Here is a 25,755-nt window from a genome sequence, read left to right as displayed (position 1 = left end):
AAGTTCTCCCACTTAGAAATCATGGAGGGGTCTGAAATTGTCATCGTAGGTGCATGTCCACTGTGAGAGACATAATCTAAAAAAAAAAATCCAGAAATCACAATGTATGATTTTTTAACTATTTATTTGTATGATACAGCTGCAAATAAGTATTTGAACACCTGTCTATCAGCTAGAATTCTGACTCTCAAAGACCTGTTAGTCTGTCTTCAAAATGTCCACCTCCACTCCATTTATTATCCTAAATTAGATGCACCTGTTTGAGGTCGTTAGCTGCATAAAGACACCTGTCCACCCCATACAATCAGTAAGAATCCAACTACTAACATGGCCAAGACCAAAGAGCTGTCCAAAGACACTAGAGACAAAATTGTACACCTCCACAAGGCTGGGAAGGGCTACGGGGAAATTGCCAAGCAGCTTGGTGAAAAAAGGTCCACTGTTGGAGCAATCATTAGAAAATGGAAGAAGCTAAACATGACTGTCAATCTCCCTCGGACTGGGGCTCCATGCAAGATCTCACCTCGTGGGGTCTCAATGATCCTAAGAAAGGTGAGAAATCAGCCCAGGACTACACGGGAGGAGCTGGTCAATGACCTGAAAAGAGCTGGGACCACCGTTTCCAAGGTTACTGTTGGTAATACACAACGACGTCATGGTTTGAAATCATGCATGGCACGGAAGGTTCCCCTGCTTAAACCAGCACATGTCAAGGCCCGTCTTCAGTTTGCCAATGACCATTTGGATGATCCAGAGGAGTCATGGGAGAAAGTCATGTGGTCAGATGAGACCAAAATAGAAGTTTTTGGTCATAATTCCACTGAGTACCATCCCAAGAACACCATCCCTACTGTGAAGCATGGGGGTGGTAGCATCATGCTTTGGGGGTGTTTTTCTGCACATGGGACAGGGCGACTGCACTGTATTAAGGAGAGGATGACCGGGGCCATGTATTGCGAGATTTTGGGGAACAACCTCCTTCCCTCAGTTAGAGCATTGAAGATGGGTCGAGGCTGGGTCTTCCAACATGACAATGACCCGAAGCACACAGCCAGGATAACCAAGGAGTGGCTCTGTAAGAAGCATATCAAGGTTCTGGCGTGGCCTAGCCAGTCTCCAGACCTAAACCCAATAGAGAATCTTTGGAGGGAGCTCAAATTCCGTGTTTCTCAGCGACAGCCCAGAAACCTGACTGATCTAGAGAAGATTTGTGTGGAGGAGTGGGCCAAAATCCCTCCTGCAGTGTGTGCAAACCTGGTGGAAAACTACAGGAAACGTTTGACCTCTGTAATTGTAAACAAAGGCTACTGTACCAAATATTAACATTGATTTTCTCAGGTGTTCAAATACTTATTTGCAGCTGTATCATACAAATAAATAGTTAGAAAATCATATATTGTGATTTCTGGATATTTTTCTTTTTTAGATTGTCTCTCACAGTGGACATGCACCTACGATGACAATTTCAGACCCCTCCATGATTTCTAAGTGGGAGAACTTGCAAAATAGCAGTGTGTTCAAATACTTATTTTCCTCACTGTAAGTTTAGTAATGTTGCACTTACAACATATGAGCTTTATGTACACATTTGTTTTCCCACTTTTCCTGAACAACTCTTTTTCTGTCTGCAGGGTGTGTGAGCTGGAGGAGCTGGGAGAGTTATCCCCTTGCTGGGAGAATCTGCGGCGACAAATTGTCTCTCAGTACCAGACCATAATACTCACATACCAGGAAACCCTGTCAGACCTCAACAACTACAGAGGTTAGAGGTTTCTCAGACGCCTCTTGCGGTCTGATAAAGCTGTAAAAACCATCATATGTTTTAAAACAAGCTACAACAATGTTTCCTGTTCTGGTTTTACCCCCCTGTTCTTCTTCTCTTGCTTTCTACCACTCTATATCAGGTCCGTCGTTCAAAGCCAGTAACCTGAAGGCAGAGAGGAAGCTTGAGTTCATGCCAACCAACCTTCACGTTCAGAGGATGAGGGTGCAGGATGAACTGGGCTTCGGTGAGACATTGGAACACACATGGGAAAACCGACACAAACAAAACACTCACTGCTTTTGCCTATGGTTTTTACTCACACAAATGGTTTTCATCATTCAAAACACCAATTTTGTCTCCAGAACACACGTACGATGTGATAACAATTGGTGCTCCGGCGGCTCACTGCCAGGGTTTCAAAAACAATGGTTTGAGGAAACTCATCCAGAAGTTTGAAGAGGCAAAGAAACAGTAAGTTGGAAAATAACTGACCAAAAATCCAAAAGGGAATTAGAAGAAAAACAAAATTGCATTGCGTTTTTCCCTCTTTTTGAATTGTTTCATATTTTATGTTATTCAACAGATGTGATCCATATGAAATGATTTTGTATGAAAGATGTATTTTGATTTGGCTGCCCTGTAGTCATTTTTACATTAAAGAAAATGTCAATGCATTGTTTCTTCAACTATTGCATTAATTCTGCATTTCAGTTCTTTGGCTTCCTCTTAATTTTGCTTTTGTTACTTTTTTCATCAGCGTATATGAGGAGGAATGGTGAGTTTTTGCGCGGTTTTGCTTGTTTTCATTTGTTCGTTCACTGTTTGCCTCTCACTTCCTTGTACTACCACAAAAAAATACCACCATTCTTTGAGTTGTCAACAACAAAGTTGAAGGATTTTCAAGCATTGTGAATTAAATGGTGAGTATGTTGAGGATAAATGAATGTGATTTGTAATCACTTGAAAGATAAGACATCATGTAGTTTATGTAAAAATAAAGACACATGATGGATGCATTTGTTATTAGTGTGTTGAAATGCAGCAAATTTGTTTATTAAAAACACTTATCTACACTTGGAAAACATGTAAAGCATTGATAAGAATTACTTAAGTTTTCATAAAGATCTATCTGAATTTGTAAAATGAACAGTGTCACCACCTCAGTTTCATGTTGTCTTTGTGTTTACCTGTAGTGTTTTCTTAAACCACTAATTAGGACCATTGTTAAGAACAGGCATGCGCATGCAAATGCTATGTCTATTAATGTTAATATTGGTGGTGGCGGTTCACTGTGACTTTGGTGTGAGAGACCCGGGTTCAATTCCCCACTGTGACCCATCTACTATGTGTCCCTGAGCAAGACACTTAACCCCTAGTACATGCCTCTGACATGTATAGCAATTGTAAGTCGCTTTGGATAAAAGTGTCAGCTAAATTAATAAATGTAATATCTGTAACAAAATAGTACTTGTGAGCCAAGTGCTCATTTGAGATTAGCCCTTGAGAATGAGTCTCCCAGAATCAATTTTTACATTTTGAGGATGTAAGACTTTCATCAGCAAACAGTTGGATACAGACATGCTGCTAAAACCATGTGTCTTTGCTTTTCTGTAGCAGCGCCCTGTCAAGCTCGCAGTCTATCGTCTACATACCCCAGGACATTGTCCGAGCCAAAGAGATCATCGCCCATATCAACACGCTGAAGACTCAGGTCAGCTACTACGCTGAGAGGCTTTCCCGAGCCGCCAAAGATCGATCTGCCAGCGGACTGGAAAGGACGCTCGCTATTCTGGCTGATAAGGTATTTTACTTTAACACAACCTGTAACTTTAAAGCACTTATGTTTGGAAATGATTTTATGTTGACATAGGATACCTTCTCCTGTCCCCCTCAGACTCGTCAGTTGGTGACGGTATGCGACTGTAAGCTGCTGGCTTCTGCCATACAGGCCCTGAAAGCAGCACGGCCCGAGTACATCGCCTCCAAAGCGTCTCCATCTGCAGACTCAGAACAAGTAGTCCTCCGTAACGACCAGGACACGCTGCTAGCCAAGTGGAGTGGTCGCAACAGCCGATCCTCGCTGCATGTAGACTGGCATGAAGAGGAGTGGGTATGTTAAATAACGAATCACCAAAAATAAACTAAAACTGTTTTATATCAAAATCAGATTTTGTTATGTGATGTCATTCTGATTACATTAAAGTTAGGGTTATTTAGACTGCTCAATTTCATGGCGTCCATTTTGAACGTTTCATATAAAGCTGTACTTTGTACTATATTCTGAATCTTGAAGTGGACATGTCATTCCACAAGGTTAATATTTTAAGGAAGTTTCTTTTTTTTTAAGAAGACTGAGATGAGGTAAGCTCTGAAAAGCTAGTAAGTGGACCTTTGAACTTGGAGATTATTTTGTTCCCAAAAGTCAAGAATAAATCTTGACTAGTTTATCAGTATTGCCCAGTGCTAATTTCTATCAGTTTACCCTAACCAAGAGTATGTAGTTATGTAACGAAGCTCTTGATTTGTTTGCATTACGTAAATCTTTGTTAAGCAAAACTGTGGGGTGCTGCCTGATTTGCACACTGATTCATCTCATCTCTTCTGCATCGTCTCTCCCCTCCAGCTTAATTCTTTTCCCTGCTGTAGTTCCTCTATTAGCCATTTAACCTTTCTTACATAGCACTGAAAAGTACAGTGCCTCCTGTCTCTTTTCAGGAGAAAGTTTGGTTGAATGTGGATAAGTCTCTGGAGTGCATCATCCAGCGTGTGGACAAGCTGCTTCAGAAGGAGAGGAGACCCAGCGTCAGCAGTCAGGACAGTACCCAGACTGACCTGCAGGGCGGTGCCAGTAAGAAAGGTAACACACACATAGAATGTTTTTTTTGTTTCTCTTCTTTGTTTGTCTAATATCTTGGATTTTATTGCTTTTTAGAGTTGAAACTTTACAAGTAATAAGTGTTTAGGCATTGATTTCAGGCAACAATCTTTTGTTCAGAGTTGAAATCCCTTGTCTTGGGGGGGCGCCTTTGGTTTCACCTCTCTTCAATGTGATAAGATTTATACTTATAGTTATACTTTACTTGGGTGCAGTTTTTGGCTGAAGAAAGTGGTTTTCTATAGACTCCAATTTTCTGTGAAGTCACTACAGTAGGCATTATTTGCAGATTACACATGCAAGCAAACATGAATCTTTCAATCTTTTAAATGATCCGTTTTTCATTTTGCTTGCTCCTTAGTAGTTTTAATTTGTTTTTATCATTATTATTATTACATTAAAAAAGTAAATTAACAAAAAAAGGGACAAATTAACTAAATATATTACAGTATGTGCAAATTTTACAATAAGGTTTCATAGGCATGTAACTGATACAACTGCATTAAAAAAAACAAATATAATACTAACAAATACTAAATAATACTATTTTATAATTGACATTGACTAAATTAACACTGCTGTGTATGGCTGTGAAAAGGTGATGCAAAAAGAGCTTTCTGGATCAACCCAGGAAGTATATCACAGGAATCTCCATCATTACCATCATCTCTACCATCCTCATCATCATCACCACAAGCCTCTTCCTCTCCGCCTGCCCTCTCTTCTGCATGTCCTCCCAGCCCTGAACAAGAATCCTGTAGGTTTATTTAATTTCTCATTTGTTTTTGCCTTTTCTGTAACCAATTTTACTGCGCTTTTTTTTTTTTTTTTTTTTTGCTGCATCATTTTATTTAGTTAGGGATACTCAGGTTAAAGGTGTGACAATCACGACAAAGGGCGGTTTCATAAACTGAAATTTTTCTTTACTGAAAAGAAAGTAGGTGTTTTTAAATTACTCCTCCTTACCTAGTATGAGAAAAATGTCCAATGTGAAGCATTTTGTCTTGTGTGCAGCCTTTGTTGTTGTCTTTTTGCTCTGTCTAATGTCAACAATGTTGCAGCATTATTATAGCTACTGGACCAGGCTCACATGTCTATCCAAACGTTCACTTGATGCCTACAGCTGAGGCAGTTTAGTGTGTCTAGGAATAAGATGTGAAAAAGAACCACCAAATATTTTGGTTGGCATTTTGTGTCTCTGCTTTGGAGCTCTTTATTGAGATGACAAAAATATAAAAGGTGGACTTCATTATCCACATTGTCTATGAAGATTCTTAGTCATCCAGGTCATAGTTATCCAACGAAGGTTAAAGTCAAGGGTTGCTGTAACGACAGTCGTTACAGTTGTTAGGATCTACCAGGTGAAGATACCAACGATGGTCGTTCAGTCTTGGCCACCGACTGTAACGACTGTCGTTACAGCAACCAGGAACACTAACGGCCAGCAGTATCGATGACCCTGGCAAACGACCCCACTGAGGTTAAATTGCTGAGTTTCCCTGCCAGTCAGTCAGAACTGAAGAAGTCCTTTGGATGAGGGACGAAACGTCTTCCAGTATCTTCAACCAAGTCCAGTTGCCCTTAGTTAGTAAAACCAGCTACATAGCTTTATTTTGCAAAACAATAAAATAACATTTTGTCATGTTTTCCTTGACTTCTTTCTGTTGAAACAAGACTCACGACTGTGTTTTGCATTTGAACACAACGGAAAAACATCCCTTAACTGCCTGCAAGATGGAAATAGAGGCCGCCATTATGCGCCTTCATGTTTGGATAGGTCTTTGACCCTGGTCTGTGGTGTTTTCTATGTGTGCCTCTGCTGCCTTCTGTGGCTTACTGCGCCCGCTAATCATGCATGTTGCACCTACATCCCCTCTTCCAGATGGAAGCCCGAGTGCTGAGGAGGCGTACCCAGGTAAGAGCTGCTATGTCACTCATGCTTCTCGGCCTCTATCCCCAACTCTTCACGACAGTAACTAAAGGTTTAACAGTAACTATACGATAATGAGAGAATAAGTCAGCTTCCTTCAATTTGCCCATTGAATTGGTCTTCGTATTTTCAAAACTAATCATCTTCACATTTTTGTTTAATGTCTGTATATTATTTTAATGCTATTTTTCTTTCTTAAAACAAATTAACCCCCCTTTTTAGCTTGAACACACCTCCATCACATATTTCAAGTAACTCATTCAAACCCAGATTTACATAATGCAACTCATGAAAATGATTTAATACCTGCATGTGTTCTCATATGTTGAGAGTTAATTTCAGTTTTTTAGGGGGGAATAGCCTAAATTGGAGTGAATGTGACGTTGCTTTGTACTTCAGGAGTGTGAAGTACAAGGTCCACAGATTCACATCTAGAAGACAGAATTACTGATGTACTATTATATATTTTTAACCGCTGTTAAAATGACCACTAATCTCAGACGGGGACCAGTATAATATTTACTGTGCATTGATATGTCATTATTGACATATTTTTGTTTTTTATTCTGCTATAACAGAGTAATTTCCCATAAAATAAATTTTTAAGGTTTCATTTCTTCTTTTTTAAATGGTTTGTTAGAAGTTTTCTTCTTGTATTCATGGAAAATGTTCAGTGGGGAAATATAGCATAACATTAAAACAAAACTTATCCTGGAGCTTTACCCAGTGGACTGTGTTCTCCCTCAGCGCTTTTTTGCTTTTCCTGTTGTCTCTTTGTTCCATCTGTATCCTGTTGTCTTGAAAGAGCAAATTTAACTTATAATTTCACTTAATATGGCATTAATCGTGCTAAATAACACTAACTGCGCTAAAGTTAGATTGTGTAGGGATAAGTGGTGCAGAGGAGGAACTTTAATTGTGTGTTGTTTTGTCTAACCTCTTTAATGTATATACTTACACTCGGTTCGTGTGTTTCCCAGGTGAGTGGAGCGAGGCACTGTACCCTCTCCTCACCACGCTCACAGAGTGCGTTGCCATGATGAGTGACACGGCCAAAAAGTCCATGGTCTTCCTGCTGATGCAGGACAGCGCCCCGACGATAGCCATGGACCTGTCACTGCAGTACCGCCGTGATGTTGTCTTCTGCCAGACGGTCAGCACAAACAGACATGACATTTACTCCCCCACACACATTTACATCAGCATTTACATACAAACATGCAGGTTTTTAGCTAATGTGCTCATCTTAGAATGACTCACAGCAAATATTACAAAACTGGAGGGAGTGGAGGTTCAGCATTCAGTGGATTTGCAGTATTTATCTGACTGTTGAGTAAAAAGAGAGAGCAAATAAAGACAACAGATCAAAAACAATAGAAGAAAGTGAGACAGACAGGGAAGGAATTTCTTCACTCCTACTCTCCTATGCTGTCGGCAAAATCTGAGACATTTCAGTTAAAAAGAGGTTGTATGCCCAGAGGTAGTCTGTTTTCTTTCATACAACTTGTTGTTTTTATATACAATTCATTCAAAGTCAAGCAAGTACAAAAGGACCTTCAACACTCAAATAAGAATTAGAGCTAAAAGTTAATTAGTCATTTGACAGTAAATGTTACTATTAAATGTAATCAAAATTGTTACTTTTCAAACATAAATGGCAAATATTCCCCAGGTTTTTTTTTCCCCTAGTCAGACAAAACAAGCAATCTAAAGACAATGTCTTAGGGTCATCTTATTGTGGTGGGTATTTTTCACTGTTTTCTGACATTTTATTGATCCTAACAATTAATCAAGGAAATAATGTGCAGATTAATGAAAATATTCATGAATTTCAGTCTAAATAAAAATTTTGTTTAAATATGGTTCTTATTTTCGGTTTCAATTGTATCAGCTATGTCTTCAGTGTACATTAATACCACACTGAATAAGAAACATGCTGAACAGAAAAACAGAAAACATTAATTTACAGACAATTCTGATAGATTTCATCAGGCAAACACTTTTTTACTTGCTAAAACGTATGTCTTTAAATGCCTGTTATACAGCATTGGTCAACTGAATTGCCTTTGTCTTAGATAACTTCAATGACCATGTCTGTCTGATGTCAACATGTCTGACATGTCACACTCACAAATCGTGTTTGTTTTGGTTGATCTGTATTCAGTAATGTCACCAAATAAACAGCAACACTGTTATACCCTCAGCCAGTTATATAACGTCACACACACTGAGCTGCACAGGATTTCCATCACACGCTGGATGCACAGAAACCAACGACACTTGCATAATCATAAGTAAAGCCAAAATTTACTGTGTGTAAATATAAAACCATATGTTGATTTGAATTCCAGAACACGGTGCAGATAAAAACACTGACGCTTGAGCGAGGCATGCCATCATGTTTAATGAGCAAGCTTTCATCTTAATAATGGATGCAGTTAAGTCTACAGAACAACAAAGTTGTTGAAGGAAGTGCTTTTTTTTTTTTTTATCAAATTTCACTTCAATTTCAGATGAGTTCTAAAGTTAAAAAGAGGAAACTTTATTTGACTTATACCAGTTAAAAAAACCTTGAAATAAGTTGCATTATTTGCAGGTAGTGAAGTCTATATAAAAACTGTCCTTTAACAGCGATGCTTAAACATGTTGGATAAGATTGACTTGAATCTCAATCAGCTGTAATTGATGCAGAGACACACAAACACACACTTAAAACAACTACAGTGTATTAAGAGCTGTGTGTGTGTGTTGCAGCTCACCGCTCTTATCTGCGGCTTCATTATCAAATTGAGGAACTGTCTCCGTGACAACGGATTCCTCCGACAGCTCTACACCATTGGCCTGCTGGCTCAGTTTGAGTCCCTGCTCAGCACCTACGGTACAAACACACACAGTCAGTCATGCGTTGTTTGTCCTGTTAGTTACAGATGATCACTATTACCGTGTGTGTGTGAACCCAGGAGAGGAGTTGGCCATGTTGGAGGACATGAGTGTCGGCATCATGGATCTTCGCAATGTCACCTTTAAGGTTGGAAGAAAAAAAACTTTAATAATCCCCATGAGGACACTGCAATGTTATGTTGCTTCAATAGAAATATATTAAAAAGATGCTTTTTATTATGGCGTTACTTCACTCTTATGTGTTTTTTTTTATTCCTTATTTAGTATCGTTTCATTTTCCATTCTGTTGATTTTAATTTCACTGATATTTCTAAACTTTTGTCAACGATTAATAATTTAGACAGTTTGTTTTGGAACTATTTTGATAATCTGTAAGTTAATTTTCAAGTCAAAATGCTGAACAATCATTGGCTCAGCTAGTGGACCGTGAGGAGATATTCACAATTTGCCAAAAAAAGTGTATTGGATTAAAATCGTATACCCCACCTTTAAGAAGCAATACCCCATCGCTCCACCTTTTCATCTTTTTATTAGTGTTTATTGTCAAGTTAAATAACAGATGATATCATGTCTGTTTAAGCAGATAATATGTGAAATAATACAGGAAAAAGGAAACAGTTTGCTGTTAAGTCTTTAAATGTCAATGCCTTGACTTTAAGGTGACGCAGGCCACCGGCAGCTCCGCCCCTGACATGTTGCCGATCATCACGGGGAACCGGGACGGCTTCAACGTCCGCATCCCACTGCCGGGAACCATGTTTGACGCGTTGCCACGGGAGATCCAGAGCGGCATGCTGCTAAGGGTCCAGCCGGTGCACTTCAATGTCGGTATCAATGAGCAGCAGACGCTGGCTGAGAAGTGAGTGAGTAGGAGAAGAAAAGAGAAGTTTTGAGATGTTTGAGATACAGTTACAAAGTTTTAACAAGTTTTTGTGCATTACTGATTAAATTCTGGCTGCTCAACAACCTAAAGCAAGGAAATGGTGTGTTTCTCATGTGTTCAGGTTTGGAGACACATCCCTGCAGGAAGTCATTAACTTGGAGAGCCTTTCCAGGCTAAATTCATACTACGAACAGTTCAAAGAAGTCCTGCCTGAGGACTGTGAGTACTAAAGTATACCGGGTCTTTGTCTTGGTTCAGGTGTCTGTGAGTTGTTAGCAGTTCCACTAAACCTCTAAACTTCTTAGAATGTTTCATTTCAAGTGTTAGAAGCCCGCAGAGGTTGGTTTATCAAGTATTTCACAAAAAAGCTTCAGAGATTTGTGTGTCGGAACTTGTGTGTATTTTTCTTCTTTCCTTCCTTATTAATTATCTTACGAGCCTTCAGATTTATATTTTGACCGTTTTCGGGGGGCCAAAACCTCAAGGTTGGGAACCACTGGATTAAACTACATCACTGCAGAAAAATTCAAAAGTTCACACATTTAGCTTATAATACGTATATAGTAGTAGGATTGTAAATGCAAGATGTTTATTTGTCATGGAGTATTTTTACATTGTGGTACTTACCTGAGTAAAGGATCTGAATATTTCTTCCAACACTTTCTTTAAGAGAAAGCTACCATGTGTATTAGTACTTTTGGTAATAGTTTTCATCTTTTTTAATTCCTGTCTCACTTTCTCTTTTTGTTTTGTGCTAATTGTTCTTCCACCTCACCTACATTTCCCATCATCTCCCACAAAATCCCCTCAGGCCTCCCGAGGTCTCGTTCTCAGACTTGTCTCCCTGAGCTGCTGAGGTTTCTGGGGCAGAACGTCCACGCCAGGAAAAACAAGAACGTGGACATCCTCTGGCAGGCGGCCGAGGTGAAGTTTCTGCTTTGTTGTGCATCAAATACTAGATGGCATTAATCTAGTGTTGAATTAAAGAATTGTGCTTTTCTTTAAACCGCTGAAAAACATCTGCTAATGATGAAAACATTTTTCTTCATAAGTTTTATTTATTTTTTGGAGTTAAAGGTGTGTTTATGTTTACCAGAATAGGTCCCAAACTTCTCATTTACCTGTAGGGGTGTGCCTTCTCATGCTCACTGTGAGAAAATTTGTGGAGATGATCAACAGAGTGTGCATAGAGTTGAAGTTAGTTAAAAGTTAGATGTTGTGGGGATAAATAGCAAAAAATGCCCAGAATATATTATTATTATTTTAAGGTAATTTTATTTTTTATTTTAAGATCCCTATTTATCGATGACTCAACAACTTTTCTTCCCCTTTCTGTCTCAGATCTGTCGCCGCCTGAACGGGGTGCGTTTCACCAGCTGCAAAAGCGCCAAAGACCGCACGGCCATGTCGGTCACCTTGGAGCAGTGCCTGATCCTGCAGCACGAGCATGGCATGGCGCCACAGGTCTTCACGCAGGCCCTCGACTGTATGCGCAGGTAGGACGCGTCCTGAATGGAAAAACACTAAAAATCATACATGGGCAAGAAACAAATGCTAACTTTGTTTTACCAGAGTGGGAATTTAGAGATGCAGATTATTTTCATTTAGTGCCTGTCAGGGTTCTTATACGGGTATAAAGCATCTAGAAATATTTTGATTTTTTTAGGTGGCCACTATTTATACCCAGTGATTCTTACATGCTGCTGTAAAGATTAGTTTTTTTAAATCACACCGACTAAAATGTTTAAAAACTAGTGAAGAAACAAATGCATGGGAAATTGAATTCAGATATGTGTAGGATGTTTTGCCCATGTGCGATTTGAAAACTCATACAGTTGCCTGCTTCTTCTGTGAAAACAAACTGATCTATGGTTGCTGGTTCATCTCAGAGGGGATATTTTTGAAATTCAGTTGGTTACTTGCTTCAACACACTCTTGTCAAAAGAGCTCAAATTTTGTTGATATTGTTGATTTTGAGACAAGGGTCTAGAAGATAGGCACCTAACTGATATTCAAGCAAGTGAATCCTGCTTCAGTTGTGTGCATTGGATGCTTGTTGTTCTGTCTGCACATCTTCTTGTCTATGAGTCTGTTATGTCTGTACCTCTGTCTGCCCAGTATTGTCTTGTCTTGTGTTTCCTGTCTGTGAAGCAAGCCCTCGCTGTTTCAGAGTCTAAGTTGCAGACAGGCTGGCAGAGTATTTTTCCATTATTTGGATCATCAGAGCACTACCGTCGTTATCACCTTTTCTTTTCCTTCATCCCTACTTTATTTTTTCTCTCCTTCATTCATTTTCAAATTATGTCTGTCCCCGCCTGTTAAGTGGGTATAAAGACAGTTTTAGTTGACCTCTACACATTGAGTTTGAGTGAAATGCTGACCTTTTTAGGCAAAGTTGCAGTGCGTGTTACCACCTCAGGCTGTGTATTTTTACAAAACATTTTCTCGCACTGTATTGCCTCTTGGTATTCAGCCATTTTTTGTGTCTTTGTTTTCCGAATGGGGAATATGGCTTGCAGCATGGCAAAAACAGCATACTCATCTATCAGTAAAACAGACTAAAAAGAACATATTTAAAATGTAGTTAAAACCAATAAAAACAAGACAATGACAGATTATTTTTGGTAAATATATAGGGTGCAAATAGTTTTGGTTTTATTTGTTTAAATATAAACATATAATAAATTGAAAATAAAAGGAGACAAGCTGAACGCCAGCATCTGGAAACTAAATGTTTCGAGAAAACATTTAAAATGCTCTGACACAGTAATCTACTAACAGAAACAAAATAACCAATATCATAAACAACAGGAGACACAGTGACCGAAGACTTGTAAAGGTATAAAGGGAATTTATATTCCCAGAGCTTTATTGGAATTGAGCCAGTGTTTCAGCCTCACAGGAAATGTGATTTATTTTCTGAGGACAGAAATTAAAAACAAAGTCCCTGCAACTCTCAGAAACAACACAAAATAATATAAGTTTATACTCCAGTGTATCTTTTTGTGTCAAAGAACAGTTGTGTGTTAAAAGTGGAGTTTTTTGTGACTTTATGTTGTACATACTTTGTTGTAAAAAGATGTTATCACACCTGTCTTGTACTTGTGATCAATAAAGTTGCACTCCGACAGATGCATGATATGACATCTCTTCACCTTTTCCTTCCCTCTTTTTTCCTCTCCTCACATCTCTCCCCTTTTCCTCCCCCTCTCCCTCTTCAGCCGACGAGCATGAAGATAGCTTTTTGATTTTTGGAATAGTTTTTAGCTGTGATGCACATTGGAATAAGTTTGGAGATATTGTGCCTCATCTCTCCAAATGTCCCCATCATTACCCATTTTGCCCTTTTATCCATACTAAGTAGCTAAAAATTAATAAAGTAAATGTCCAGTACACCCATAAAATACATTTTGTCATTAAGTCTATAACCTTTCTGCAGCAGGTACTTACTGCATGTTAGCTTTGTCTTCATTTCTCTGTAAAAAAAGGCTTTTAACAGCATGCTCTCGTTAGCTTGCATGCAAATGTAAACTTTAAAGTTCTTAATCCAGAGTGCAAATGACTTCAAACTTTCACTTTATTCCTCAAATTTAAAGGGTGTTTCTTCTATACGCAGTCGTGTTGGTTTCCATCTGTCACAAGTGAAACAAAGATGTTTTCCTTGCCATTTTTGCCTCCATTCCATCCTCCTTCTTCATCCCATGTCTAACAAAATATATAAACATGGAGCGCCATTGCTGTATCTTCTTTCCTTTTCTGAAAGACAGAATATCTTTCTTAATTTTCTCTTTTTTCTCTCTCTTTTTCCTCTTCCTCTGTTTCCCGCGTGTTTGATGTCATGTTTTGTTTTGTACAATTGGTTCATTTTTGCGGGATTATTTTATTCTGGTTGGTTCGTGATTCATTTCCATTTGTTGTGACCTCAATGAAATTATTTTAAAATTTTATTTTTACGTCACACTACACAAACTGCCATTTATCCTCGTGGCTGTGACTTCTTTCCCCGGTATCACCTGTTAATTTGCCATTTCACCTGTGTACATACATGCCATCTGTTTATTTTGGCTTTGCTGCAACATATGCTGTCCTCTTTCCCTTCTTCCTTCACGCAATCTTTATTTCCTCCTGTCTTTTTTTCCCCTAATTGCCTTTATACTTTTTCTGTTCCCATCTCTTTTCTCCTCTTCCTTTTATTTTCTCCCTTCTACTTTGTCCTTTTTTTTTTCTTCCTTTTCAACTTCCTTCCTCTCTTCTCCATCACCTTTTACTTGCTCCAACCTTTTTTGCTGCTCCACTCCTCCTCCTCCTCCTCCTACTCCTCCTCCTCCTCCTCCTACTCCCACCTCCCATGACTCGGCAGCATTGGGACGAGGGAGGGGGTGATCCAGAAGAACCTGAGCGGCTTGCTGCCAGTGCGTGACTTCCGGCTGGACCCCAGCCTCCTGTACTCTCTGCCCCTGCTGGCCCTCAGCCCAAACCTCCTGGTGGTGTGGATCTTCCTCAGCGTGGCCTATTTCCTGGCCAAACTCCGTTGCAGCTGAGTGGCCACGAGCAGCTCTCTGTTGGTAGTGACTGACTGACAGAACGCAAAACATAGCATACATTTATCTGGAAAAATACTTCACACTGACTCCCGGGAGTGTTTCCGAATCTGTGCCACTGTCTCGTTAGTGTGTATGAAATTCATGCACAGTGATACTGTACACGCTGTCCCCCTCCGACCTAAGGGCTTTACACATCTGATGCCCCATTTATCAAGCCCTGGCTTTTTCTTTTTTTCCCTTTTTTCTTTTTTTGTTAATGAACAATTTCTGTTTCCTTTTTTTTTTTTTTTGTTCCCAGATTAGAAAAACCGGTTGGCAATTTTGGAAAAGTATCTTAAACATATTTATTAAGTCTCAATATAGATATATTGATTTACTTTATAAGTTTCTAAACCATAGATTTGACAGTGAGACTGAATCCACACTAAGCTGGCTAAATCAAAATAACACAATTTATGTGTGTGCCATGTTTTCAGGTCTACTGTTGGTCTGCAAAATCTTTTATTTTTTGGACTTGGAGGTACTTTAAAGTCCAGTTGCCCTTTATTTAATCCTCCTTGGTCTATGGCCTGAGTAATTGAGACTCTTCACAGACAATGGTTTAGTTGGTCTTATTTTGTTTTTGTTGTAAAACAACTAAACAGGCATAAAATACAGATTTAAATATATATTATAAATGTTACATTTTAACCAGGCAAATCAATCAAATCATGCTTTTATGAACCCAAAGTTGCATGACAAAATGAACAGGAAGAGAGGTCCTTACTTTTACACTGGTTTCCTGTTACTGCTTCACAATTAAAGCCACCCCGTGTTTTGCACGCTTTTAGAGTGAAGCAGCAACAGTTGAAAAATGTTTGGCTTGCATTAACCGTAACTTAACATGTCTAATACAGCTGCTGGAGAGTAAGCAGAAAAAGTAAGGCAAATATCAATGAGATAAATTTAGATATTTTTTTGAACACAATTTGAATCTGGCTTGGAAATGGCAGACTCCGCCACTAACAATGAAAACTAATAACTATACATTTTTTAAATCACAAATCTTAAGCAATATAACTCGCATGATAACTGTTGTGTTGTGACAAAATTTCTTCCAAGCTTAACTGCCACACAAGCCCTAGCTATGATTGATGAAGCATCATTTTCCAAAAACTTTCCATCCACGCTGAAACACAGGATTGCAGCTTTTCAGAAAGCATTTTTTTGTTTGTGTGGAAGAAAGACAAAAACAGACAGAAAAATATGTTTTTCAATTATGCCGCTTTAGTGTGAACAAATATCATGTCAATGATACAAAACATTGTGGCCTAGCAAACAGCTATAATGCATAAATCTGTTGAACACAGGCCGAAATCCTCAAACCCAGTCAAGACACTGTAAAAAGTCTGGATGGTTATAAGAAAGCGTTTACAGGATCCCTCTCTGCACATGTGCTTTGTGATGGTGATAAGAATAATCATATCAGACCTTGAAGGAATATCCACACTGTTAGCGGGCAGTGCCCTCTGATGGGCAGATTTAGTTCCACCCTTTATGATCTGTATGACTGCTATTACTGCTATTCTTAATTGTTATAACATGACACATAGAAAATACAATATGACAGTTTATATATTTATGAGAGTATAGGGCGCAAATTACTCTTGAGTTTGTGAATATGTATAGAAATATGCAGATTATATATATAAATAATGCTTTCAGGAAAGTTATTGTTGATAGTAGCTATTATAAAAGGATATTGAGTAATAATAAGAGCTTTGCACAAACAGCTAGCTTGTTTCATTTATCACTGTCTTCCATTTGCACTTAATGTACCTTACAAGCTAAAGTGAAGGAACCAAAAGCTTTTATTTTTGTGCCAAATAGTGTGTGTGTGTGTACACACACACACACACACACACACACACACACACACACACACACACACACACACACACACACACACACACACACACACACACACACACACACACACACACACACACTCCAGCAGATCAGGGTCAGTTATGACTTCTCACTGACTTACCACTAAGATTATTAAAACTTTATTTGGACATTTTAACCAACAGCATTTAGAGAGACAGAATAATTTAAAAAAGAAATCAGTCTAGTCGATTAAGCGATTTAGTTTATATACTGTATGTCCCAGAATAGTGGATAAATTGAGGACTAAAGTGTCTGAAACTTTGTATTTATAGCCCCGTATATCAACAAGACTAAAATTGTTTACCCTGGTTCCAATTTGATGAAAATTTGCGTGCATAAACGTATTTAAACCTCTCACTTGGCCCAAAGTGTTTTAAATACCTTGCCTAAACATTTCAGGCAAATAGGCCTTCTTGTGCTGATTTATTCACCAAGACAGGGGCACTCGCACTCTGAAATGATCTGTATATCTTGTTTGCGGAATATTATGTAAGGAAAAATAATATCTGACCTCATCATAGGAAGTCAGCAAGAAAAGAGTAAAGTACCTCTGCAGCAGGGGATCCCACAAAAAATAAGGTTCCCATAATCAATAAAAAGAACAAACGGCATATGTTGACTGTACTAGTAAACAAGTCAACAAGAAGGGCTAGATAACAATGACCTGATAGAAAATGAATGACCTAAATGATAAATGCCTAAATTCCCCTTTTTATACACTGGTGTTAAACTACACAAGTGATTTCACTTACTTTGGCTGATTAGACCTTTTCTCAGGACTGTATGGGCGTGTACAGGTCTAATCAACTAAGGCTGCAAACGAACAGCGAATGAGGACTGTATCCATGCTTGTGCCAAATGCTTCAGTCAGGTCTCTACTAGGTGAATTCAGGTTTGTAGGATCTGTGTTTGCAAAGAGTTTAAGCCAGGAAAGATGTCTTTATCTGAATCCAGCTATTTCCATGTTTAATATACGTGTCCTAGAAATAAGTGAAAAATACACCAGAAATTGCGATGTTTGTCTTGTTTTGAGAATTTTCAAGTCACTTTTGTAGGAAATAACCTGACATTATATAATTTAGGACTTAATTAATTTGTCTGTATATAAAATGTTAAAAATTATTGAAAAGAGAATATAATTTCCCAGAGCCCAGGATGACATATTGAAATTGCCCTACCAACAGTGAAACCTAAAGATATTAAGATTATTAACAAAAATAAGACAGAAAAGCAGGAAATGTTACATTTGATTAACTGAAAACAGCAGATAATTGACTTTCCTTGAGAAGTTGCAGATTCATTTTCTCACAATTGACTTATTAGTAACTAGACAAATCAGTTTCAGCTCTAATCGCACACCAACTCTAAAGTGTTTCTCTTGTTTGAAGATTTCAAGATTTGCTTTTCCTTGACACTGCATACAAAGCATGAACTTCTTATGGAGCTTCCTAGAAATAGTTTTATAATAATTTTAACACTTAACCTAAAATTTTCAGCCCAAGTATAAAAATGTAAGGTAAAAACCTCCTTAAAATACTAAAACACTGTTCAAGAGCAGCTGCTGGTACAGGACAGGTTTGGTTTTGACTGTAGAAAATAGCCATGTGTGGCAATTTAGGAAATTATTCCTTAGAGTAGAAATGGACAAAATTAGGAAAATCAAAAACGTAAACATTAATCACCTCAGAAAATAGCTCTTTAAATACCTTCAGTAATGTTTTGTGACAGAGAATGGAGGCTGGACTTTTCCTTAACGGTTTAGAGAAATAAAAATGTGTTAAGCACACCTCAAAAAACCTTAAGATACAAAACCAAGGGTCTTCAGGTTTTGCTTTACACACTGGAAACCTGCATTGTAAAAAATCAATAACTTTAGCCTGTAAAGCTAAGCGAAAGCGTCTGTCACTTCCCGGCAGTTGCCAGGCTCCGTCTCATTAAGATCGACCCAGTAAGGAAATAGATCAGACCAAAATAGCCTCCTTTGGGAGTTTGCTCTGCTCTCATGACCCCTGAACACTCAAACACACACATTACGATACAGTAATTTGTCCCTTTTCTTTCTAAACTGGTACTGAGAATATCTCTCTGTATTCCTAAATCAGTTTGCAATGCTATTTGTGTTTTTGTTGGTCAGTACAAACACAAATTTGTTAATATTGACAGTGCTTAAACCTGAAAGGAGGCATGCTGCTATGTGAGACTTTACGACAAACCGTATAAAACATAATAAAAATCATCTAATAAAGTTTGTGCTTTCAATTTCAAGGAATAGGTTGACATTTTGGGAAACAATTAGCTTTCTTGCCAAGAGTTAGATTGTAATAGTAAACATTGATCCACTCTCACGGGAGCCAGCAGCTGGTTAGCTTAGCCAGAAATGCATAATTGTTGTTGTAACATTTTAGTTTTTGTACAGATTAAACAAATAATTAGTTAATGTGTGAGCTTTAGATGTGTGTGCTGGTTGACAGATTTGATTATCTTTGGACAGAGAAAAGTTAACTCTTTCCCCGTTTTTAGTCTTTATGCTAAGTTAAGATAACAAGTTAACCGGTTGCTAGCCAGCTGTACCTTCATATCATTCCTTAAAAGTTGAAACAGGGGGAAACTGATAGCTTGTTTTAGCTCAAGGGTATCAAAATCCACCTACAAATACCTGTTAAACTCACTAATTAACCGTTTAATCTGTAGAAAAATCAAAGTGTAGAAAAGAAAGTTTGTTGTTTTACAAGCTTAACATTATCTTATGTTAGCTATGTACTCTCATCTAAATCTCAGCAAAAAAGCAAATTTCCCAAAATGTTCTTAAAATCTAAGTAATCTAAGTTATTATTCACTACTTTTTTTTTTTACCATTTGTTTATGAATATTGTGTATCTTGTCATCTTTTGATGCTCCATTTTAGAACTACCTCTGTGTGACAGAAGTTACTTTATATAGTTTATTTAAAATGAGTTAATATATAAATACAAATATACTAATATACAAATATATAATGACATAATCACTGAGCAGCAGCAATGTGAGGACATGGGAATTATTTTATGTAAAATTATGTTACAGTGAAGTAATTTTCATTTTCTAATACAGTTATCATTAATTCCCCTTGCCTACACCTGAAATTACACTTAAGTGCTTCATTAAATTTTTAATAAAAAATCATTATGACCTAACAGAGAAACAGCTCAAGTTTGCAAATGTTTTTCTTTTCTTTGTTTTTTTATTCTAATGAATCCAGTATCAGAGAATATATTTGTATCACTGTAGATAAATTGTATTTAAATGCTTGTATTGCCTAAACATTTGCTATATATTGTCTTAAGTTATCCCAGAGCAGAGTGTGTATATTATTATGCTTGTGCCATAACTGTCATGCTGTCACAACTTAATATGCCTGTGTGATCTTGTTATAATATGGGGATTTATGTTTTTGTTAATTTAATTACTTCTCACACTAAACTGTTGACATAACAATTTGAAAAATAAGAATTTGCAGCCCTCCTGTTAACAAAATAAATTATATAATGTGAACAGATTATTTGCCAATGGTCACGTTTAACAAGTGAATTGAGAATTATGTTATGATTTTAATTATCTTCTGCAAAGCGTTATTATGTAATAAGGTAGTTATTGCGTTAATATTTGTGATATGATAGCAGGTTCTAGAGAAAGGTTTCCCTTTAATGATGCCAAAAAGGTTTTGGGTAATTAAATTTTTTATTTATATTGTTGTTTTAGCTTCATGTCTGTCAATGTTGATTTGTACTTTGTCTAGGAAATGTTTGGGAATATTTTTAAAGGTATTTCTAAAATGTCAACTCGACTTACAGGCTTTTAGGTGTTAAAAATATTCCTCAGACAGATCCCAGGTCAGCACATGACAGGAAACATATGGTGTTTGAATTGTTATATTTGTGTTTCTTTTCCCCTTCTGGCAGTCGGTGCTTTTCCTCCGAGAGCATCAGTTTAATTGTCGAAAAGCTTTAGCCATGCTGCGTCCCACGTTGCTCTGAATGTACCACAAACCCAAGAAAGCCTCCTGTCAGTGTGTCCCTGAACGCCACACTCCTGCTGTAATAAATGTTTTCTGCCTCCACCGGAGTCCGGTGACATTTTGTGTTCTTTAAGGTTGATTGTGCTTTGAATGAAGAGAGCCAAAAGTGAAAAATAAGTTACCAGTCTGTTTTTTTTTGTCCATCCACTCTCTTGTTTTTCTTGCACACGCTTTTCCTCCATGTTTGTTATGTGTGTGTGTGTGGTGTCGCTTGTTTTCTTTATTTGTGGGGACTGATTTTCCAAAGAAGTGGGTTCCTTATTCAGGAGGGAAAGAGCTCTCTGAACTTTACTGACTTCTAGTGACAATCAGTTGGAACTGCACAACTTAGTTGTTTTTAAATAAACACATTAAGGATTTATTTAATCATCATTTAAGTAACAAGTGGACTTGGTACATCAGACATTAGTGCTGTAAGAATTAATCAATTACTGATTCAAGTTTCTCAAATATGTAATTGGAAATGAAATGAGTGTTTTGTTTGTTGGATAAATCAAGGAATTATTTGAAGACATCACTTTGGGCTTTGGTCTTAACAATTAATTGCCCAATAAAAAAAAAATAATCAAGACATGGATTGATAATGAAAAACAAGTTGCGGCTCTATCGTGAATGTCTTTCTTTATATGAAGGGAAACTAATTTACAGTGACAGGTGACTTCAAAATATAATGGAATATGATTCAGATAATTTGTTTCTTCTATATTTCAATTGCATGTTTTCCTTTTGTACATTGTTTCATTTGTTATTTAACATTTGTAGTTGCTGTTTATCAGAATATATTTAACAGAAGCGTTACAAAATTGATGGAGGTATTCACATTCTGACCTGTCCCCAGTGTAAATGACACCTATCTGTCAACACTTTTAAATATCCCGCCCCATCCAGGCTGTGATTGGTCGGTTCAAGACAGGTGACATTGACGAGCTACTTTCAGCACACGGCTGCTTGAAAGATACCCGAGCTTCTCTTTTATCTCGTCTCTCTCCGCCAATAGAGTTTAGCAGGCAGGCAAGAACGGGAACAGGTGAGCGTCACGTAGCGCCCAGAAAACCTGATATGGAGAGGGCGGAGGAGAGTACCAGGAGCTTGGGAGAAGTCCCGGTACGCCAAAGAGCAAAATGTCGAGGTGCCGGTAGGCCTACGGCGTACAGGGGCGTTCCGGTCCACTTCCAGCACTGGCTATTTGTCGATATCTTTCATTTGTTAGAAAAACGTCTATCGTTTACAATTAAGCTTATCGTTTATTTCGTTGTGTCGCAAATTCCACACTTGACCGTAATATTTGGGTGAGGGAACGTCGCTTTGCATCGCGGTGAAGTTAGTTTTACATTTTGTATTTGACGTTTATCAAATGTCCAGCGTAAAACTAATATCCAACTTGAAACTAACTTCACCGCGGCCCGTTCTTCCACACGTCGGTATTACGGAGAAGAAATTTGCATTAAAAACAGTGGACGAGCCACACAACACTGTCCAGCAGTGCCAGCCACGATGTGTTGTTTAAATGATTTGCCCATGAATATACAGCTTACTTTATAGTCGTCCTCTCATGTTAGCTTTGCAGCATTACATTTATTCATTTAGCTGACGCTTTTATCCAAAGACATAGGTCACACGCCTCTGGAGCAACTAGGGGTTAAGTGTCTTGCTCGGGGACACAATGGTGCGTTGAACCCGGGTCTCTCACACCAAAGGCAAGGCATTTTATCCATTGCGCCAGAGTATTGATCACAGCCGCTGTAGTCAATGCTTGTGCTCACACCAGAAGTGTCTCTCCGTTCCTCTCTGGAGAGAATACGCAGCCATTTTCAAAATAAAATACCCTTTGCAGACCCCCGGTTGTATATCAACAACAAACCAACAAACACAGTTAAAACAGACAAAAAAGAAACAGTTTAACTACGTAGCCTACTTAATCATAGTAGAAGGTCAAAAAGCAAGCACTAATCACTAAATCAACAAAATATAAACATGTCAGCAAAATCAGGCAGGCAAAACGCTCTTATTCTGAAAAGCTACCTGTCGTCTCCTATTTGTTTGAAATACAATATTTACTTCATGAATTCTGTTTTTGTTTTTTTAATGTGTCAGCTTAGAATATAGTCTTTTTTGTTGGTAAGTGTCATTCATGTGGTGGTTTACTAATGAAACCAGGAGTGAAGTGCCTGTTTCATTTGATAAGAACAGCTGCACCGATATTTTTTATGGTGGATGATCCATGTAAGCAGTTCTCTTGTGCGGTCATGTCTACAAGTAATTGGCAACACATTCGCAACCTGCGGTAATATTCATAATACCATATGGTTTTACTGATTAATTAGGTAAAATATATTTTCTTAACATATCTAAAAAACCTAATTTCTTAACTGGCTACTCTCTTTTGTCCTGCGTCGGCCACTGTAGCTACCTTACGGGCTTAGATAGCCGATTAGAGGCGATTTTTTTGCTATTCGCAACCCTCACTACTAGATGGCACTGAAATTTACACACTTAACCTTTAACAAATCCCAGATTTACCTGCGACCGCAGTCAGTAGTGACGTCAGCCATTTAATCTACTTTTCTTGATGAAGTCTTGATGAAATTAGTTGCAGGTTTAGTCATTTCAATATGCAAAATAACCAATCGAAGGCAAATTGTGGGAAACTGTGTTAAAGACTGGAAATTATTGTTATACTGCTTTCCTATTGCTTTTTTATTTTTACTTAACCACATTTAAATTTAACTGATTTTGGTTTATTGCAGCTTTGGTCCGGTTTTTGTAGCTTTAATAATATTCTCACCAAATTAAGTCCTGAGATCATGAAACATGGTGAAATCAGATGATTAAACAGTTTGAACTACATTATCTAAACCTGGAAATTGGCCTTTAAAGTGTGGATTTTTACAAAAGTCAGTTTGGGTACTAAATGTACTACCTTTTATTTTTTTGAATATCGCCAGTTTACAGATCCCAGCAGTTAGAGTTCACTGTTATCGTACCTCATTGAAACAATGGCAAAGTATAAAATTAGTGCCTTTGTCTGAGCACCTACCAAACATCATTGATCATTGAGTCCGGTATATGTTGTCATCACTTATTAGCCGCCACCAGATAAATATCTTCTGTCTGTGACCCCCCCCCTTCCGTGTCTCCTCAGTGAGGGCTGCAGACGAGAAAACACTGTGAAGAACGTTGGATGCCGAAAGTATGCGTTTAACTCCTTGCAACTCAAAGCCTTCCCCAAACACTACCGACCACCCGATGGCACCTACGGGAAAGTTGAAACCTGATCGGACCACAGAGAGCGCTCTGTCTGGGAATATTATTGGACAGTATGGCTACTGTGTGTTTTTGGGAAGGCCAAGATCAGACTGGGGAAAAAACAAGATAACAGTTTAATTAGACCGTCATATCAGTTTTGTGATCCAAATAATTTTTTGAAGGTGTACTCAGTGATGCAGTGTCACAGTAATAAACAGTTGCATCTTCCTGGAAAAAAAAACTCCCAGATTTCCTCAGTATAATGACTGTTTTTGTATTAGTTGCTTATGTCATATTATGCATAACATGTTTCAAGCTCTTTGGTTTTAATTTTTTATTATAAAAATGTACATTAGCCGCACTGCCTCACCCTGATCAAGCACTGATGTAATCAATATTAACCATCCCAACATTTATATTTTTGTTCTACAGCGGAAATCAAGAGACCCGTTTAAACCATGTTTAATTAAACTGAAATAAAATGTGTAAAAACAAAAAAAATTATCCATTGTCAACCCAGAGTATTTGGACAAATTTGTCTCTACATTATGCAGGTCTGTGTCAGAAGCCTTACACCATTTCCCTTCAAGTCCTTCAATGAAAAGTAAATCTTTAAAATATGATCAGAAATATGATTTAATTTTTCTAAAATAAAAAAAACAGCTGGTCATTGTAGTTTTTAGCAAACATTACTCTTAACTGGAGCAAATTGCATTTGTTGGGTCCTATTTTAATAGTTTCTTGACAGCAATGGAGCTGTGTGGCACAGAGGAAAAATATATTTCAGTCTTTGGAAACATCATTTCATTGGTATACAATCCCCTTTATGTATCTTGTAAACACACTGACCAGAAACATGTAGTACCAGTACCATCTTGCAAAAAAAGCCTGATGAGCAAGACATTGAATCACAATTGCTGAACTGCTAACCAATTGGTCTAACTGTAGTGAAGTCTCTTTGTTGATCAACGAAACCTTACAGCTTGTTTACAGACAAGGGAGGATAGCTGTAGGAACTGTGTCTTTAAAAGCAAACAAGAGCATCAAGTACAAGCTGTTGAAATTAAAAATAAAGGATAAAGTAAACTAAAGGACATCTTCCTTTCAGCATGAATCAAATCTAAAGCAACTAAACCTAATTGAGGGCAAAGGAACGTTTATTTGCATTTTATCACTTGTCATTGTTTTTCGCACACTCGACCATGTGCCCAATTATCCACAATGACCTGTATGTATGTATGTCGCTGCTCTTCACTTCCTGCGAAGTCCTCACAACCATTTCAACAGCATCATAGGTGACTTAAGTGAAATGCATCTTACTGTAAGGTGAACCACGCTGTCAGATGCACTGCTGATGGCAGTCTTACTGCAATCAACTTAGAAATACATACTGCTGTATTTACATGTTTAACTCAATGAAGTACTTTTTGTTCTGTCAACCTACTGCGTAGTATATTTGGCATTGTAACTGAGAATAGAATACTTTCTGTCAGTCAGTTCTTTGACACTTGAAAACATCTGTGAAGGTTTTAATGTTGCTGTAACGATGTTGAAATAAATGTAAAATAGGTTTGTGTTTGTTTTGGAAAAGGAGGTTTTTCAAGTTGATATTAAACAGTTTTAACTAA

The 25,755-nt window shown here is 37.8% G+C and overlaps 1 protein-coding gene across 1 annotated transcript; it reads left to right on the top strand.

The window, feature by feature from the left end:
• Positions 1-1,492: 1,492 nt before the first annotated feature.
• Positions 1,493-25,755, top strand: LOC123971902 (inositol polyphosphate-4-phosphatase type I A-like; the record flags this gene model as incomplete). The annotated part of the gene is made up of 18 exons (XM_046050967.1): positions 1,493-1,539; positions 1,632-1,762; positions 1,905-2,009; positions 2,128-2,236; positions 2,523-2,540; positions 3,380-3,566; positions 3,660-3,875; positions 4,481-4,622; positions 5,239-5,397; positions 6,523-6,555; positions 7,551-7,723; positions 9,325-9,448; positions 9,531-9,598; positions 10,131-10,330; positions 10,476-10,573; positions 11,166-11,278; positions 11,696-11,850; positions 24,024-25,755. Coding segments are annotated over 18 exons (2,211 nt in total), but the record flags the coding sequence as incomplete, so codon positions are not given.

This window comes from Micropterus dolomieu, linkage group LG06 (genome assembly GCF_021292245.1).
Source record: "Micropterus dolomieu isolate WLL.071019.BEF.003 ecotype Adirondacks linkage group LG06, ASM2129224v1, whole genome shotgun sequence".
NCBI lineage: Eukaryota > Metazoa > Chordata > Actinopteri > Centrarchiformes > Centrarchidae > Micropterus > Micropterus dolomieu.
Note: the sequence above shows the minus strand (reverse complement) of the source record. Positions and strands in the feature narration are given on the sequence as shown.